General features: G+C 51.0%; 1 protein-coding gene across 1 annotated transcript in view; it reads right to left on the bottom strand.

Annotated features, from left to right (window-relative positions):
• LOC140195740 (maestro heat-like repeat-containing protein family member 1) overlaps positions 1–15230 on the bottom strand; it is a 154153-nt gene that overhangs the window by 122701 nt on the left and 16222 nt on the right. The window contains exons 3-7 of the mRNA XM_072254445.1: positions 10495–10640; positions 7726–7857; positions 5876–6038; positions 4641–4739; positions 2891–3042 (exon numbers count right to left, since the gene is read on the bottom strand). Coding sequence (XP_072110546.1) covers positions 2891–3042; positions 4641–4739; positions 5876–6038; positions 7726–7857; positions 10495–10640 — 692 coding nt within the window. The remainder of the gene's footprint in view (positions 1–2890; positions 3043–4640; positions 4740–5875; positions 6039–7725; positions 7858–10494; positions 10641–15230) is intronic.

Raw genomic sequence — 15230 nt, 5'->3', positions numbered from 1 at the left:
GGGCTGATCTTGCAGAGGTGGATAAAATCCTGAGGGACAGAGATAGGGTGAATGGTCACGGTCTATTTCCCAAGGTTGATGAATCAGGAACCACAGGGCCACAAGTTGAAGCTATAGTCCCGGTGCAGATCAATGGAAGTAGGCAGCTTAAATGGTTTGGCATGGATTAGATGGGCAGAAGGGCCTACATCCATGCTGTACCTTTCTATGACTGCAGCAAATGGTGAGCAGCCACTAAGATTATGAGAGATTTAGGCAACTTTGATGGATGCATGTGGCGTCCAGCTGGCAATGTATGTGCCGTAGCAACTCTGGGGAAGGGGCAGCTCACTCACCTTTGGTCCCCAATGGACACTCAGCTCTCATCTGTGCCTCCAAGTAGCTGTTTACATGTGTAATGCCCTGGGTAAGATTTCTACTGCTGTGCTGTGAGGTATTTTATTTCAGCAGTTTTCTGTAAAAGCAGTGTGTCCTGCTGGTGAGAGTGTTTAAGTTTTGGCTAAGACAAGGAGCCATGTTGCCCAGCTTAGGAACGTTGTGCCAGTCGATTGTAACTTTCTGCCCAGTGGAAGATTCCGGAGAGCTGGGCGGGATCAGATTTCCGAAGGACAGTAGTCTGGTTTGGGGTCTTTTGGTGGGAGCTACAGAGCGGGGCAGAGGGGAAGATGACGCAGAATGCTGTTGGAAAGAAAGGCCCCGTGGCAGGAAGTGCTTTGTGCAGATGAATGGCTCCAAGGAGGACAGGCCAACACTCCTGAGAAACCAGTTTGTTTGAGGTAGTCTTTGGGGGGGGGGGGGGTTCGGAATGTGGCAGGGGCTTTCACACAGACCGTGGGTCCAGTGCATGAGTAAAGCAATTCCCCCCTCCCCCCGACTACTCCAGAAATGAGCTCCAATGTTCATGTGCACATTGGACTGGTTTAACTGTAATGGGCCCGTTTTATTTTTCTTTTCTTTTTAAGTAACTGTTTGTTAATGTTGAAAACTTGGTAAATATACTTTCTTTATAATGTTATGCCGGTGTACGATCTGTCATCTCTTGGTGACCGATAACTCTGTTTGGGCAGTATCTACACAGCATTTGCTACAACCTATGTTCCTTAATTGGAACATCCTAACTTTCCTGCTTGGTCGAACCCCGAGACGTACATTGCTTATGAAAGGTGGCCCTCTCACCGTTGAGATGCGTGGCTGTTAGCAGAGTTAGCTCACCAGCCGAGTTTGTAAGGGAACCCGGTGAGAGGTTACACATGCGACAGCAACCAGACCCCGTTACACCACTTTAACAAGCCGCCAAAACCAGGTGAGGGTAGCCAGTGGGCCTCGCGCCCTGGTGAGACAGGGACATGCCTGCCCTTGCACGTGAAGTCAGCTCTGGCGGACTGAGCGGATGAGATCTACAGCGAGATCCAGCGGCCAGGAAGGCGGCTCTGCAACGCTCCGTGGACAGCGAAGGGCACGTCACGGTCATCCACTGCAACCAAGGGAGATCCCAGTTTGTGACGCTCGTTTGTATCACAGCACCCGGACTTCCGAGGTCAAGAGAGTGGAGCCCCACCAACGCAATAGCTTTTCTACTTTAGAAACTCTTTCACAGGCTTCCTGTTATCCTGCTCATGATATTATTGCTTATTTGTTTGTTATCATTATTTCTTTATTTTGTATTTGTACAGCTTGTTGTCTTCTACACTTTGGCTGAGCGCCCAGTTGGACAGGACTTTCACTTACTTTGTAATGGTTATTATTCTATTGATTTATTGAGTATGCCCACAGGAAAATGAGTCTCAGGGCTGTATATGCTGACATATATGTAGTTTGATAAGAAGTTGACTTTGACGGGGGCTTTGTGGAGGCAGAAGGGGTTACGTTAGTTTGGCATTTCAGAATCAGGTTTACTATCACAGAGGTACGTTGTGAAACTGGCAGCAGTTGCGATGGGTAGATGGATGCACCAGTAGAGGTGTATGGGTGTCCAGGGAGAGGTAGCACCTCTGGTGGCGGACTTGTTGCGCTCTGCCTAGGGGCAGCTCGTCCACCTGCCACCCAGCTCTCACCTGTGGCCCTGAGTAACTGTTTGCATGTGACAGTGGCCCCATGCCGATACACCACTTCGACAGGTGGGTAAACCAGGTGAGGGTAGCCGGGAACCCCAATCCCAGTGAGGTAGGGACACACCCACCCCAGCATGCGGAGCCAGTTCCGGCAGACTGGGCGGATGAGACCAACGACTAGATCCAATGGCCAAGGCTGTCCTAAAACACTCCGTGGAGAGTGAAAGGCACAGAAGGCGTCGTGGCTATCCACTGCAGCCGAGGAGTCTCCAGTTGTGATGATTTTTCGTACACTGGACCAATATTTTTGAGGCCGAGAGAGAAGAACTGTCACAGTGCAAAAGCTTTTTTGCTATAAAACTTCTCCCGCACAGGTTTCGTCATCATCAGAAACGCCAGACAACCAACAGATAGAGAGAGCAAGTGAGTGGAAGACAAATGGAGAGCTATGTGGGAGGGTAGGGGGGGGGGGGAGGGAGGGGGGAGGGAGGGGGGAGGGAGGGGGGAGGGAGGGGGGAGGGAGAGGGGAGGGAGAGGGGAGGGAGAGGGGAGGGAGAGGGGAGGGAGAGGGGAGGGAGAGGGAGGAGGGAGAGAGAGAGAGAAGGGAGAGAAGGAGAGAAGGGAGAGAAGGGAGAGGGGAGGAGAGGAAGAGAGAGAGGAAGGAAGAGGAGGGCCCAGAGGAGGTTCATGAGAATGATTCTGGAATGAAAGGGTTAACATACGAGGAACCTTTGATGGTCTGGAAGAAGAGTATTTCGTTTGGTGGTATATATGTAGTCAGATGATGATAAACTTGAACTATTTCCTATGATCACTTACTTTATTAGTTCGATTCTCACCTTGGGATCTTTGGTCTGTAGCCAGAGGTTGAAGAGGACGTCATAGGAAGTGTAGATCTCTGAAGAGAAGGCGTCTTTCCTCACTGTCGGGTCTGGAGCCTTGTCCAGGTTTGCCAGGTACTCCAGGATACTCTCGCTGAAGTGGCCCAGGGCTACGAGGGGGTGAGTCAGGAAGACGGGCATTGGTGGGGGCCAGACATCAACAGGACAAGACTTGCAGTGGGAAAGGGTGAACAACCCTTCTCTAAGACAGCACCTCCTCCTTACCCATCCCCACATCCCCTCCCCTCCGCACTGTCCCATCCCCGCGTCCCCTCCGCACCGTCCCATCCCCACGCCCCCTCCGCACCGTCCCATCCCCACGTCCCCTCCGCACCGTCCCATCTCCACCGTCCCGTCCCCACGTCCCCTCTGCACCGTCCCGTCCCCACGTCCCCTCCCCACGTCCCCTCCGCACCGTTCAGTCCCCACGTCCCCTCCCCACTGTCCCCTCCGCACCGTCCCGTCCCCACGTCCCCTCCACACCGTCCAGTCCCCACGCACCCTCCGCACCGTCCCATCTCCCCGTCCCCTCCGCACCGTCCCATCCCCACGTCCCCTCCTCACCGTCCCCTCCGCACCGTCCCCTCCGCACCGTCCAGTCCCCACGCCCCCTCCGCACCGTCCCATTCCCACGTCCCCTCCGCACCGTCCCATCTCCACCGTCCCATCCCCACCGTCCCATCCCCACATCCCCTCCAAACCGTCCCATCTCCCCGTCCCCTCCGCACCATCCCGTCCCCACGCCCCCTCCGCACCGTCCCATCCCTGCGTCCCCTCCGCACTGTCCCATCTCCACCGTCCCATCCCCACGCCCCCTCCGCACCGTCCCATCTCCACCGTCCCATCCCCAGTCCCCTCCGCACTGTCCCATCTCCACCGTCCCATCCCCCCGTCCCGTCCCCACGTCCCTTCCCCACTGTCCGTCCCCATGTCCCGTCCCCTCCCCACTGTCCGTCCCTACGTCCCCTCACACTGCCCCGTCCCCACTGTCCCCTCCACACCGACCCATCCCCACGTCTCCTCCTCTCCGCACTGTCCCCTCCGCACGTCCCGTCCCACAGCCCCTCCGCACCGTCCCGTCCCCTCCCCACTGTCCGTCCCCACCGTCCCATCCCCACGTCTCATCCCCACGTCCCCTCCGCACCGTTTCATCCCGTCCCCTCCCGTTGTCCCATCCCCACGTCCCCTCCGCACCACCCCATCCCCACATCCTCTCCCATCCCCACCTCCTCCTTACCCATCCCCACGTCCCCCCCGCACCGACCCATCCCCACGTCCCCTCCCCACTGTCCCGTCCCCACGTCCCCTCCGCACCGTCCCGTTCCCACGTCCCCTCCCCACGTCCCCTCCGCACCATCCCATCCCCACGTCCCCTCCGCACCATCCCTTCTCACACTCCCAGGGTCAGGCACAGAGTGAAACTCCCTCCGCACCGTCCCATCACACACTCCCAGGGTCAGGCACAGAATGAATCTCCCTCCACACCATCCCATCACACACTCCCGGGGTCAGACACAGAGTGAATCTCCCTCCACACCGTCCCATCACACACTCCCGGGGTCAGACACAGAGTGAATCTCCCTCCACACCGTCCCAACACACACTCCCGGGGTCAGACAAAGAGTGAATCTCCCTCTACGCCATTCCACCAAGAACACTTAGGGTCAGACCCTGAGGGAAATGCCCTATACACTGTCCCATCACTCACCAATGGTGAAGACCGATTTCATGGAATCTTGCTTTGCCATTCCCAGCATGGGCAGCATCGTTCCCAGGATGGCAGTCAGGAAGGGCACCATGCCGTACACTAGGAATCAAACAACAGGTCAGCACACGGCCAGATGTCTTTGACTGGACCATGTAGAGGAGAGAGAAAGAGCAGTCAGTGTTTTAAGACACACCCAGCAGATGACTGAATACTGAAGGAGATGTTAGGTGAGCAGGGAGGCCATTTAGTTCCCATCCCAGAATGATTGCCTCCGTCACTTCAGAGGTGCAGAACGGGTTTTTGGGCAGTGCAGCAAAAAGGGCCGGAAGGGCCTGCTCTGGGCTGGGGTTCACTCAAACCTGGGGTCCACGGTCTGTCTGCTTCATGGTCCGCGGGGGTGACGGTGGTACTGATCCATAACAGTGAGACCGGTCCGCGGGCCCCAACAGTGGCCCTGGTCCACGGACTCTCTGCTTCATGGTCCGCGGGGGTGACAGTGGTACTGGTCCATAACAGTGAGACCGGTCCGCGGGGTGACGGTGGGGCCGGTCCGCGGGGGTGACGGTGGGGCCGGTCCGCGGGCCCCAACAGTGGCCCTGGTCCACGGACTCTCTGCTTCATGGTCCGCGGGGGTGACGGTGGTACTGGTCCATAACAGTGAGACCGGTCCGCGGGGGTGACGGTGGGGCCGGTCCGCGGACTCTCTGCTTCATGATCCGCGGGGTAACAGTGGTACTGGTCCATGATATAACAGTGGTCGGGAACCCCAGGTCTAAACAAGAGTATGATTTATTTATTTATTGAGATACAGCACAGAACAGGTGCTTCCAGCACACTGGGTCACGCCGCACATCACCCCCACTTAATCCCAGCCTTATCACAAGACAGTTTACAACAACCAATTAACCTGCTAACCAGTACGGCCTTACCGAAGCACCCAGAGAAAACCCACGCGGTCACGGGGAGAATGTACAAACTCCTGGCAGACAACGGCGGGAATTGAACCCCGAGCGGTGACGCCGTAAAACCTTTCACAAACCACCACACTGGAAACTCGGGAGCAAGCGTGTGACGGTGGTGGGGAGAGGGCGAGGAGGAAACGCGGCCTTACCGTTGGCGGTGGACAGGCTGCCGAGTGTGTGCACCACGTAGGGGTGGGGCAGGAGTGTGAGTGGTGGTGGGGAGCGGGGAGCGGGGTGGGCGAGGTGTGGGGGGGGGGGGGAACGTGACCTTACCGTTGGCGGTGGACAGGCTGCCGAGTGTGTGCACCACGTAGGGGTGGGGCAGGACCCCAGGCTGGAACTTGTGCAGAACCTCCTCCATCACCTCGTTGATGAACCTGCAGCCCAGGGCCACCAGCAGCCGGCTGGCCGACGCCTGCCACTCCGGCACCACTTCCTGAACACAGAGAGGGTGGGGCGGACAGGTCAGCATTTTCACCCCCTCCACAGAGAAAAACCCAACCCCTCCCCACTCACTCTCCCAACCTCCTTCTCACCTTCACCCCCTCCTACTCCTTCCTCTTACAACTCCCCCTCCATCTCTGCTCCCTCACAACGTCTCCTTCCCAGCCATTCCCCTTCCTACTAACCCCTACCCTCCTCTGCGGGGCAACACACCCACTCCCCCTTCATCCCCCCACAGGGTAAACCCCCACCCCTCGCGTCTCCGTTGGACAAACCACCCTCCTGCCTCACCCCCTCCACCCACCCTCACACCCTCCCCCTTTAACTCGCATTCCCACTGACCCACACCACTGCACAGAGTATCCATCCTCACCCCCTCACCCCTCTGGCCTCTGTCTACCATTTCTCAGCCCTGCTCTGCATCCTTTCAATGCCCTTTTGTCACCTGTGTTTGATCTGATTGTTTAATTGATATTTTCTTCACACCTTAACAGCAAAAACTATCTGGTAGCTGCCTAGCATTATATATATGTGTCCAAGATACCTGTACAGTACTGTATTTGTCAACATGGAGTGGAGAGCAAGTTTGTAGACCTGGTGACGTAAAGGATGTTGGGAATGGTGAGGGTAGAGTGAAGCAGGAGGGATAAGGGACAGGTGGCAGAGAAGGAGTGCCAGGGGCAGGGGGGAGAGGAGGTTGGTGCAGACGCAGACACACCCACCCCTGAAACACCAGGCAAGGTCATTTGCTTCCAAACAATTGGTTTATTGATCATTACGGAATGTTTCTCTGGTTCCCGTGGTGGTTACACGGATATGGTTCTGGAAGCTTCTCTTGGTGTTGAATTACTTAACTCTTATCTACAAATTTGAACAACATTTTTCCGATCTATGTGTTATAAAAAGAGCTGATCTACGCTGGACACAATCCTTTTGGCTCTCCCGCTCTTCAATTAGATCTCTATCACTGTTCGTTTGTAACTCTTTGTTCTTTCAATGCAGAATAAAATGATCATGAAGTGACATAGTTTGTGCCTTCTTCCTGACTTCTGAAAGAAGCTTGGATTAAATTATCAGAATCCAATATTTATGACCACTCTTCACACTATCTACATCTCCACAAACCTTCATGTCATCTGCACTCCCACCCTTCCACCTCCTCATCCAAGTCATTTATAAAGATCACAAAGAGCAGGGGTCACAGTTGACTGCATTATTTTTTAAATATTTCTTATAACTTATAGTAATGCTTTCTATATTGCACTGTACTGCTGTTGCAAAACACCCTCTTCGAGGTTTGCCTACCCTGAAGAAATTTAAATCTTCTCTTTGACAAAAGATCAGTGAAACCCTCTCTCACACTGCCCGTGTGACCTCTGTTGCCCTCCGTATCTCTGATGGCATGCTCTTCTAGCTATTCTCCTCCCCCCACCCCCTCATTCTGGCATCTTCCCCCTTTCTTTTCAGTCCTGATGAAAGGTTTTGGCCTGAAACATCAACAGTTTATTCATGTTCACAGATACTGCCGAGTTCCTCCAGCATTCTGTGTTGGTCTAGATTTCCAGCATCTGCAGAACCTCTTGTGTTTAAAACTCCATGAGATATATCAATGATAATGAACCTGATTGTGATAGCTTGGCACACGTGACAAGAAATCAACGTCGAACAGACGCTCATACCTTAGATCGGGTCATCTCCTCTGAGGCAAGCGAGATGATCTTCCTGGCCAAGAGCTGGTCCAACTGATCTATGGTCTCCTTGACGATGGCTTCCATGTCGTTCAGGATAATGATGCGGTGAAGCTGGACCAGCTAGAGACAGACCAAGCGGATGTGAGACGCCGAGCCCAGTTTGGGTGGGCAGAGAGTCAGAACGTGAGGGTGGAGGAGGAAGGGACCCAAACTTTCTTGTGAATCATGGAGTTATATAGTGCAGAAAAAAGCCCAACTCATCTATACTGACTAAGCTTAATTAGTTTTATTTGTCACATGTACATTATAACACAGACCAGTACAGCGCAGAAACAGGCCCTTCAGCCCACAATGTTGTGCTGAACCAGTTAGTAATGAAATGCACAACTAATCTCTTCTACCTACGCGATGTCCCTATCCTTCCACTTCCCTCACAGTGCCACGTCTAGCTAAACATCTCTTGTATACCTAATGTATCTGCCTCTACCACCGCCCCATACAGCGCATTCCAGACACCCACCACTCCACAGAACACTACAGCACAGAAAACAGGCCATTCGGCCCTTCTAGTCTGTGCTAAAACTTTATTCCACCAGTCCTATTGACCTGCACCCAGTCCATAACCCCTCCAGACCTCTCCCATCCATGTTTACACTGTGTAAAATAACTTGCTCCTCACATCTCCTTTGAAATTACCCCCACTCACCTTAAACATATGCCCATCCAAGCATACAGTCAGATGCGCTGTTTGCGTCAACGGCCAACAGAGGCTGAGGACGCGCTGGTGGCAGCCTGCCAGTGTCGCCATGCTTCCGGCGCCAACACAGCATGTCCACAACTTACTAACTCTAACCACACGTCTTTGGACTGTGGGTGGAAACCAGAGCATGTGGAGGAAACCCACTTGGTCACAGTGAAAATGTAGAAACTTCTTCTAGACAGCAGCAGGAATTGAACCCTGACTTTCCAATTGCTGGCACTGTAAAGCGTAATGCAGACTGCAAAGCCAGTTTGCCCCGATCATGATCGCACAGCCTCAGAGTAGAAGGACCTCCATTTAGAACAGAGATGAGGAGGAATTTCTTTAGTCAGAGGGTGGTGAATCTGTGAAATTCACTGCCACAGACGGCTGTGGAGACCTAGTCAATGGGTGTATTTAAGGCGGAGGTTGATAGGTTCTTCCTTAGTCAGGGTGTCAGGGGTTACAGGGAAAAGGCAGGAGAATGGGGTTGAGAGGAATAACAAATCAGCCATTATGGAATGGTGAAGCATACTCGATGGGCTGAATGGCCTAATTCTGCTCCAAAATCTTATGGTCTTAACCTATATGCTCTCATGTTAATCTCCCCTATCCCGGGAAAATGACTGATCATCCAGCTTAATTATCTCCATTTTAAAATCATCTGCAAAACGGGAACAGGCCCTGAACTCAGGTAAAGACCGATAGGTTGTTGATTAGTAACAGGCTGCATGGAGAATGGAGTTGACTAAAAGACAGTGCAGACTCGACAGGCCAAATGGCATAATCCTGCTTCAATAACCTTGTGGTCTCATGTCATTGGTGGATGGTGGCTGGCAAAAGGGTTTCCCAAAGTCCCTCCTTTGTCTATCCCCAAAGAGACGGAGTTCGGAGAGAGTTGTTACTCTGGGAGATTTCTACAGATGTACGGTGGAGAGCAAGCTGACCGGTTACTTCACCGTCTGACATGGAGGGGATCGGAAAAGGCTGCAGAAAGTCGTAAACTCAGCCAGCTCCATTAAGGGACATCTTCAAAGGTCAGTAGCTCATGAAGCTGTCATCCATGCCGAAGGACCCTCACCACCCAGACCATCTCGAAGGACCCTCACCACCCAGGCCATGTCGAAGGACCCTCACCACCCAGGCCATGTCGAAGGACCCTCACCACCCAGAGCATGTCGAAGGTCCCTCACCACCCAGACCATCTCGAAGGACCCTCACCACCCAGACCATCTCGAAGGACCCTCACCACCCAGGCCATGTCGAAGGACCCTCACCACCCAGACCATGTCGAAGGACCCTCACCACCCAGACCATCTCGAAGGACCCTCACCACCCAGGCCATGTCGAAGGACCCTCACCACCCAGACCATCTCGAAGGACCCTCACCACCCAGACCATGTCGAAGGACCCTCACCACCCAGACCATCTCGAAGGACCCTCACCACCCAGGCCATGTCGAAGGACCCTCACCACCCAGACCATCTCGAAGGACCCTCACCACCCAGGCCATGTCGAAGGACCCTCACCACCCAGACCATGTCGAAGGACCCTCACCACCCAGACCATCTCGAAGGACCCTCACCACCCAGGCCATGTCGAAGGACCCTCACCACCCAGAGCATGTCGAAGGACCCTCACCACCCAGAGCATGTCGAAGGACCCTCACCACCCAGACCATGTCGAAGGACCCTCACCACCCAGACCATGCCCTCTTCTCATTACAACCGTCGGGGAGGAGAGGAACGCTCAGTGTTTCAGGAACGGCTGTGTTCCCACCTCCATCAGATTCACGAATGGTCAATGAACCTCTGATCACTACCTCACTATTCTTGCTCTCTTTTTGCACTATTTTTCTAAATATATTTCTTATTGTAGCTTACAGTAATTTTTTAAATGTTTTGCATGGTACTGCTGCCTCAAAACAACACCACGACATGTCAGTGATAACCCACCTAATTCTGATTTCCATGACACTGCCCCCACCCCTCCACCCGTTCCCTCACCCCCTCCCTTACCTTCGGGCGCTTGCTGAGGTAGTCATGACAGGTGAGCAGGACTAGGGTGGGGTGTCGGCCCCCCAACACCCGCAGGGCCTGGGCGATCTCCTGCCGCACCTGCTCATCCTTGTCTAAGGCGGCGTCAATCAGGGCCACGGAGAAAGCTGCAGGGGACGGTGGGGAGAGGGGATGACACAGGGATAAACACAGTCAGATCACCCCCTCCAACACCCACCTCCCACAACCAACCACACGGGACCCTCTCCCGGAAAGCCCCATCGCTCATGTATCAGGTTCCACATTTATATAGCGACCACTGCATATACAGCACAGCTCGGCAAGCAGAGACTCCGTCAGACACAGGAGCAGAATTAGGCCATTCAGCCCATCAAGTCTGCTCTGCCATTCCATCATGGCTGATTTATTATCCCTCTCAACCCCATTCTCCTGCCTTCTCCCTGTAACCTTTGACACCCTGACCAATTAAGAACCTATCAACCTCCGCTTTAATTGCACCCAGTGACTTGGCCTCCACAGCCGTCTGTGGCCATGAATTCCAAAAATTCACCACGCTCTGGCTAAAGAAATTCCTCCTAATTCTGTTCTAAATGGACGTTCTTTTATTCTGAGGTTGCGCCCTCTGGTCCTAGACTCCTCCACTACAGGAAACATCCTTTTCATGTCCTCTCTATCTCGACCTTTCAATATTCAATAAGTCTCAGTGAGGTTCCCACTCCACCACAACCCCCAATTCTTCTGAACTCCAGAGAGTACAGGCCCAGATCCAACAAACACTCCTCAAGCCTTAACCCTTTCATTCCCATGGAATGTCTCTGGACCCTCTCTAATCTCAGCACAACCCTTCTTAGACAAGCCTTCCTTGACCAGCAGGGTAACACAGAGGTTAGCGCAATGCTTTACAGTGCCAGTGACCCGGGTTCAATTCCCGCCCCTGCCGGTAGGGAGTCTGTACGTTCTCCCCGTGACTGCGTGGGTTTCCTCCAGGTGCTCCGGTTTCCTCCCACAGTCCACGACGTAGCAGTTGGTAGGTTAACTGTTCATTGTAAATTGTACCATGACTAAGCGAGGGTTAAGTCAGCAGTTGCCGGGTGGTGTGCCCAAAGGGTCTATTGCACTGTATCTCAATAAATAAGTAAATAAAAACAAGAGACCCAAGCCTGCTCACAGTGCTCCGTGGATCTGACCAGTGCCTTATAATTGCACTGATGGGCTGGGTGGAAAGAGGTTTGCACATCAGACAGGCTCTTGTGTCCCATGAGGTACAGGAGGCAGGTGAGACTTCTATCAGCAGATGACAGAAAAAGTACAGGACTATACAGACAGGAACAGGCCCCTCGGCCCATCATTTCTGTGCAGGCCATTACGCCAATTTAAACCATACCTCCGCCTGCATGCAGTCCATATCCCTCCTCCCCCAGCCTGTGTAAACATGGCTTAAACTTCCAGGATGCTGCCTGATTTACAGAGTATTCACTATAAGGAGAGGCTGGGTTGTTTCCTTTGGGGCATCGGAGGCTGAAGGGGTAACCTGGCCAACTAGGCTATGCTCTCTTCTTCTTGCCACCATTGGGAAGGAGGTACAGGAGCCTCAGGTCCCACACCACTAGGTTCAAGAACAGTTATTACCCTTGAACCATCAGGATCTTGAACCAATGTGGATAACTTCACTCACCTCAATTCTGAGCTGATTAACACAACCTAAACAAAACTGTCAATTTATTAGGTTGTAGGTTGATTTTTAAAACTTTAGAAATTGTAGAAAAAATAGATTTCCAAAATTGTTTCAATACAGAACACGACCAAACCATATGTGTCAATGTAGCTATCTCAGTTTTGCATCTATCACACTGACTATTTACATTAGGAAATATTTTAGACAATCTCTCCTTTGTCAAATAGTAACGATGTACAATTTTAAACTGAATTAGAGAATGACTGGCACAAATCGAAGAAGAGTTAACCAGCTTCAAAATTCGCAACCAATCTTCTGTTATCAAGGTCATGTTAAGCTCTCTTTCCCAATCTTGCTTAATCCTACGTAAAGGATAGTTATCCTGTTGTAATAGTAAATTATAAATTTTCCCAATGAAACCTTTCATTAAAGGGATCACTTTTAAAATAATGTCTAATTATTTATAACTTCTATAGATGGGACTATTCATAAGATCTCATGAGGATGATCTTTTGGTTTATGTTTCGAATCCCGAAGAATCTATTCCTAGTTTATTGAAATTATTAAATGAATTTGGATTGTTTTCAGGATATAAATTAAACCTGCATAAAAGTGAATTATTTCCTTTAAATGATTCTGCTTCTATATATGATGACATTCCTTTAAAAGTTACGGATTCTTTTAATTATTTAGGTATTATCAGCACTAAAAATTATGGAGATCTTTATAGAGCTAATTTAGTTCCCCTAGTGGATTTTATGAAGCAATTTTTTTCCAGATGGAATCCAGTTACACTTTCATTAGCCGGCCGAATTCATGCAGTTAAAATGATGATTTTACCAAAATTTTTATATGTATTTCAAAATATTCCTATTTTTCTAACTAAGAAGTTTTGTGATCAGGTTGACTATTATTTCATCTTTTGTTTGGAATAATAAAAGACCAAGAATTGGAAAATGTCATTTACAAAAATTAAAAAAGGATTAACACAACCAATAGACTTACTTATAAGGACTCTACAATTTGCATGATTTGTCTTTTACACGTGGGTGGTTTGTCAGTGTTTGTTATTTCTAACTTATCTTAAGTTCTATTGTATTTCTTTTATTTCCTTGTATGGTACAGTACGGCCTGGTACAGGAACACCAATGTCCTTGAGTGGAAAATCCTACAAAAGCTAGTGGATTTGGCCCAGTGTATCACAGGTAAACCCCTCCCAGCCATTGAGCACAGCTACATGAAACGTTGCTGTAGAAGAGCAGCTTCTGTCATCAGAGATCCTCACCACCCAGGCCATGCTCTTTCTCACCGCTGCCAATATCAATAAGACCAAGGAACTGATTGTAGAGTTCAGGACAGGGAATCCAGAAAGTCCATGAGAAGGTGCTTATCGTTGGATCAGAGGTGGACAGGATCAGTAACTTTAAACTTCTGGCTGTCACTATCTCAGAGGCCCTGTCCTGGACCCATCATATAAATATAATTGTGAAGAGAGCATGACAGCACCTCTACTTCCTCAGGAGTCTGCGGAGATCTGGCATGTCATCAAAAACCTGGGCAAACTTCGATAGATGTGTGGTGCAAAGTGTGCCGATGGGCCGCATTATGGCCTGGTACGGGAACACTAATGTCTTTGAGTGGAAAATCCTACAAAAGCTAGTGGATTCGGCCCAGTACATCACAGGTAAAACCCTTCCAACCATTGAGCAGATCTACATGAAATGTTGCTGTAGAAAGGCAGCATCCATCATCAGAGACCCTCACCACCCAGGCCATGCTCTCTTCTCACTGCTGCCATCGCGTAGAAGGTACAGGAGCCTCAGGACTCAGACCACCAGGTTCAAGAACAGCTACCATCCCTCAACCATCAAGCTCCTGAGCAAAAGGGGATAGCTGCACTCAGTTAAGGACCCTGTTACCTTGTTAATTCATGCTTGTTACTTTTTGCTATTTATTCATATTTGCATTTGCAGAGACTTGCTAAGTATGCCCTTAGGTAAAAGAACCTCAGGGTTGGATGTGGTTACATGTACATACTCTGGTAATAAATTTTACTTTGAACTTAGATATATGTACTTGGATAATAAGTTTACTTTGAGCCTGAAAGCGGTTATAAAATTACAGGCAGTATCAACATGATCGACAGCGAGCATCTTTTTCCCGGGGTAGATAGGCCAACAACTAAAGACCATGCATTTAAGCAGAGCAGTATGTAGATGTGCTGTTTCACACAGAGAGTGGTTGGGTGCCTGGAGTCAGGGCCACGGAGAAAGCTGCAGGGGACGGTGGGGAGAGGGGACAACACAGGGATAAACACAGTCAGATCACCCCCTCCAGCACCCACCTCCCACAACCAGCCACACAGGACCCTCTCCCGGAAAGCCCCATTGCTCGTGTATCAGGTCCCACATTTATATAACAACCACCACATATACAGCACAGCTCGGCAAGCAGAGACTCCATAAGACAAAGGAGCAGAATTAGGCCATTCAGCCCATCGAGTCATGGAAAAGACTCGGGGGTGGTGGTGACAGGCGCTTTCGAGGCTGTTAGATGGCCACAGGGAATGGAGGGGTGTGGATCATGCACAGACAGAAGGGATGAAATTAATTGGCATCATGGTCAGCACATACATGGTGGGCCGAAGGACCTGTTTCTGCTCTACGTTACTAGCAAACTCCAGCCGTACTCCCTTGATGTAACAAGTACAGGTTTCTGAACATCTAACCTTTGAAACTCCAACATTACACAGATTTTTAAAGCACTATAATTACAAACATCTTCAGCAGTTATGAAATGGAAGAGCAGCTAATTAAATCAAAGGACAGCTAGACTTTTATAAAAGAAGGTTTGTGTGTAACAGTCCCGCGCTAATCAGACAGACACCACTGCCTTTGAGGACGAAGCTGCCGGTTCACAGCAGGAGGTCACTAAAGTGCCCCGAATGGTCCTTCCAGGTGAGACGACACTGTATCCGTAAGCCTGTTGGGTCATCTACTCTACTGTATCCGGCGTGGCCTCCCGTTTATCGGTGAGACCCGAAGTAGATTGGAGACCACTT

Source organism: Mobula birostris, chromosome 3, assembly GCF_030028105.1.
Source record: "Mobula birostris isolate sMobBir1 chromosome 3, sMobBir1.hap1, whole genome shotgun sequence".
Lineage (NCBI taxonomy): Eukaryota > Metazoa > Chordata > Chondrichthyes > Myliobatiformes > Myliobatidae > Mobula > Mobula birostris.
Note: the sequence above shows the minus strand (reverse complement) of the source record. Positions and strands in the feature narration are given on the sequence as shown.